Here is a 3,652-nt window from a genome sequence, read left to right on the forward strand (position 1 = left end):
TATCTATTGTGAATATTTATACCACTTCTGATTCATATGGATGCTATTTCAGCTTTATTAAGTAGGGAATTTATTCATTAAGTTAATGCTTAGCTCACCATCATGTGTTTTATGAATCTAGTGGGAGAGTTGGGAAGTGAGCAGTTGTCATCTCCAGAAACTCTACAGATGAAACAACTTTGGGTGGAAGAGGAATCAAAGAGGCGTGCAGGTGCCCCCCCCCCCCATCCACTCCTGCCTGGGGGTCTCCAGAGGGCATGGGGTCACCAGGTTCTTGGCTTCCCTCCTGCAGGTTGCCCAGCACGTGGCCCAGATGCTGGCCGAGACTCCCCAGGTCCTGGGGCAGCTTCTGGAGAGGCTGGAGCGCCCAACCTGCTCCCTGAATGGGCTCAAGGTGACAGTCAACTCAGGTCCCTCTGTCCCCTCAGGCATTGGTGCCCCATGAAGGGGGGCGTGGGGCACCCACCTGTGATGCTCCAGCTGATAGAGCCCAGCCCTGGTGCTGGGAGCTGTTGTTCCCACATGCTGGGAGCAGTCCTTGCCAGGCTGTGCTGGCACCATCCTCTCCCAGGGAGGTCCCCCTGGCTCTGCCCCCCTGTCTCCTCCAAGGCACCCCTTTCCATGCCAGGCTGCTAGTTTGGTAGAACCCCTGCCCTACACTACCCTTGGTTGGAGGGCAACAGGACAGGTCCTATGAGGAGAGGCTGAGGGACCGGAGGCTGAGGGGGGATTTGGTGGTTGCCTACAAACTCGTTAGGGGAGATCAGCAGCAAATAGGAAGGGCCCTATTCCCCACAGCACCACCTGGGGTGACGACAAAAAATGGTCAGAAGCTGCTGGAGAATAGATTCAGGTTAGAGATTAGGAGGCACTATTTCACTGTTGGCTAGGGTGGCTAGGATCTGGAACCAACTTCCTAGGGAAGTGGTCCTCGCTCCTACCTTGGGTAAATTCAAAAGGAGGTTCGACAAACACCTGTCTGGGCTATTGTGATCCCAGTGTGTGCTCCGGCCAGTGGCGGGGGTTTAGACTAGATGATCTGTTCAGGTCCCTTCTGACTGCAAACTGCTGTGAAACTACTATGAAACTACCCTGCCCTCAGCTGGTCAATGGAAAGTCAGTTCCCATTGACAAGTCCCTGCTGCCCACCCTGTGCCAGCCAGGGGGGACTGGGGCATCCTGTGGCTCCCATGTGAGCAGGTTGCAGGGCAGTGCTTTTTCAGGGGTCCCTTAGCCTGCTGCTGGGGCCTGCCAAGGAGCTGGGGATGGGTCCAGACAGTGTTCCTGGGGGCCCCACATAAGAATATCTGAGCTGCCCTGTGCTGCTTCAGACCCCAGGTCCATCCTGCCCTGTCTCCTGTATCCCAGGAGCAGAGAGCGGAGCTAGAAGGTGAGTGCTTGGGTCTGAGCAGGGTTTTCCTGTTCCTCTCTCCCTGGTCTAGGGCCACAAGTTCCTCCTTGAATGCCCCATGTGGGGGACAGGACGGCTTGGGTTTGGTTGGCGGCTGCTGGCCTGCTTGTCCCGTGCCATGACCCCCACTCTGTTTGGGCAGACAGGCAGGAATAAATCCCCAGGGACTTTCTCTTCCTCATCCAATGTGTTGCAAACCTTGCTCCCGTCCCCTCCAGCATCTCTCCCAGGTCTGGCCTCAGTATTTTCTCCTAGGGAAGCCCCTCTGCAGCCCCCAGCCTCCTTGCTGCCCTGCTCTGCAGCTTCTCTAGCTCCTCTCCTTCTGGGGCTGTGGGGACCAGACCTGGGCACTGGATTCAAGATGTGGACACTGTGGGGGCTTATAAAGGGCAGCATGGTCCTCTCTGTCTTAAGTTCCCTCCTTCCTAACATGTTCTTTGTCTTTTTGACCCCCCACCCTGCTGCGGGGCCCGGGTCAAGGCTAGTGTCCTTCCCCCCAGATCCTATATGCTGCCTGCCACGTCAGCCAGAGCCTGTGCCGCCTCTTGGAGATGGAGCCACGAGTGCCAGGGGCCTTGGCACAACTGCTGAAGGGAGAGGTAGGTCCCAGCACCCCCTGGGGCAGGTGGGCTCTGCAGGGGAAGGGGAATGGGGGACCCACAGCTGGATTGGGGGGTGATGGAGACACTGCGTGGAGCTCAGGGAAGGAGCAGAGAGATGGCCTGGGCTCATACTGGCCAGGGTTGGGAGGGTGCCAAGGGGACAGGTTGCCCAGGGCCTGTCCCCTTTCAGTGCCCCACACCATGCACTGTTCCCCTGGTAGGTCCCAATGCCAGAGCTAGTGCGGGGACAGGCTCAGGAGGCCACCCTGCACCTCCTGTCTCTGCTCACCCTGCAGCTCCAGGCACCCCCACCCGGGTAAGTGCTCCCTTACCCACACCCTGCACCCTGGTATGTACCCCTCTGCCCCAGGGGGCTCAGGTCAGCCTGCTCGTGCTGTGCTGTTGAGAGCAACATGCCCTTGAGGGGTCGGGGGGGCGTTACTGTGTGTTGCGGTTGCTCTTCAGAGGTGGCCGCATTCTGGGGTTGGGGAAGGCGATGGCTGGGACTTCTCAGCCTCTCTTCACCCCTCCTTCCAGGCTTGATGTGGTGGCACTTGAGGCTGGCGAGCTCTTCACCCATTCGGCTGTTGTCTCCCTCGTGGTGAGTGCGTTGTCCCCTCCTGCCCCCATCCCTGCATCTCTTGCCCCCTCCCACCCTGACTCCAGTGCTGGTGGGGTCTGGCTTGGCTTGATACAGCCCAGTCTGGGAGTGGGGGTCGGTCTGATTGTTCCTGCTCTGGGGGGGGAGGTGCTTGACATTGATGGGCGGGCAGCCATGTGGGGCTGCAGGGCAGCCGCGGCTGCCTCTTGGGGCAGCCAGTCCTGAACCCTCCATTCGGCCCCAGAGCGCCGCAGGTTTCTTGCTGACTCAGCTCTGCCAGCACGGGGTGGCTGTCGATCTTGGCAGGGAGGAAGCCACGGCGGCTCTAACCAACGCTCTCACTGCCCGTGCCCAGGTACTGGTCACGGGCGCTTCTCTCCCTTCATTTAACTCTGGGGTGTCCAACTCCCTTGGGCCGGGGCCACACCCAGCCCAGGGCATGGGGCATCCACAGTGTCCAGTGGGGCGGTCTGGGGGTGGTCACGAAGGTCCCAAATTCTACATTAGGCCATGACCGCTCTAAGACCCTGTCGGTGCCCAGTGGGGGGTTGGGTGTTGTTGGTCCCATCAGGCTGCCTCGAGGTGACAAAGCACAGAACTGTCTATAGACAAGCCTGGACAGAGCAGCCACCCACCCACCAGCTGGTCTGTGGCAGCAGCCGGGGCTTTTCTAGGCATGGTGTGGGCAGGAACAGCTCAGTACAAAGTATTTGGGGTTCCCAGGTCCCTGTTTGTGCCCTGATCACAACTGATCCTGGTTCTTACCAGTCACTAGAACAGCTTCAGGCAACAATCCTAGAGAATGGGGCTGGCAGGGAGCTGCGGGGTCACATCCAGCCCGAGGCAGGATCAGCCCCATCCAGACCTGCCCATCCAAACCCCATGTGCAACCATAGAGGTGTACGACACAGTCATCCCTGACACAGCCCCGGCATCGCCCCCGCACCTGCCCCCAGGAAGGTAGAGGGGCTGTGGAGGTTGTATAGGTCCAGCTCCCACCCTCTCCCTTCTCTTACAGCTGTGTCTCCCGCCGCCGCT

General features: G+C 59.4%; 1 protein-coding gene across 3 annotated transcripts in view; it reads left to right on the plus strand.

Moving 5' to 3' along the window:
- STK36 (serine/threonine kinase 36) overlaps window positions 1–3,652 on the plus strand; it is a 32,011-nt gene that overhangs the window by 12,142 nt on the left and 16,217 nt on the right. For all 3 annotated transcript variants that reach the window (XM_019522655.1, XM_019522657.1, XM_019522656.1), the window contains exons 16-20: window positions 293–394; window positions 1,912–2,010; window positions 2,235–2,329; window positions 2,551–2,614; window positions 2,859–2,969. In XM_019522655.1, the coding sequence (XP_019378200.1) occupies window positions 293–394; window positions 1,912–2,010; window positions 2,235–2,329; window positions 2,551–2,614; window positions 2,859–2,969 (471 nt within the window). The remainder of the gene's footprint in view (window positions 1–292; window positions 395–1,911; window positions 2,011–2,234; window positions 2,330–2,550; window positions 2,615–2,858; window positions 2,970–3,652) is intronic.

This window comes from Gavialis gangeticus, unplaced genomic scaffold (genome assembly GCF_001723915.1).
Source record: "Gavialis gangeticus isolate Ggan-Ray unplaced genomic scaffold, GavGan_comp1, whole genome shotgun sequence".
Taxonomy (NCBI): Eukaryota; Metazoa; Chordata; order Crocodylia; family Gavialidae; genus Gavialis; species Gavialis gangeticus.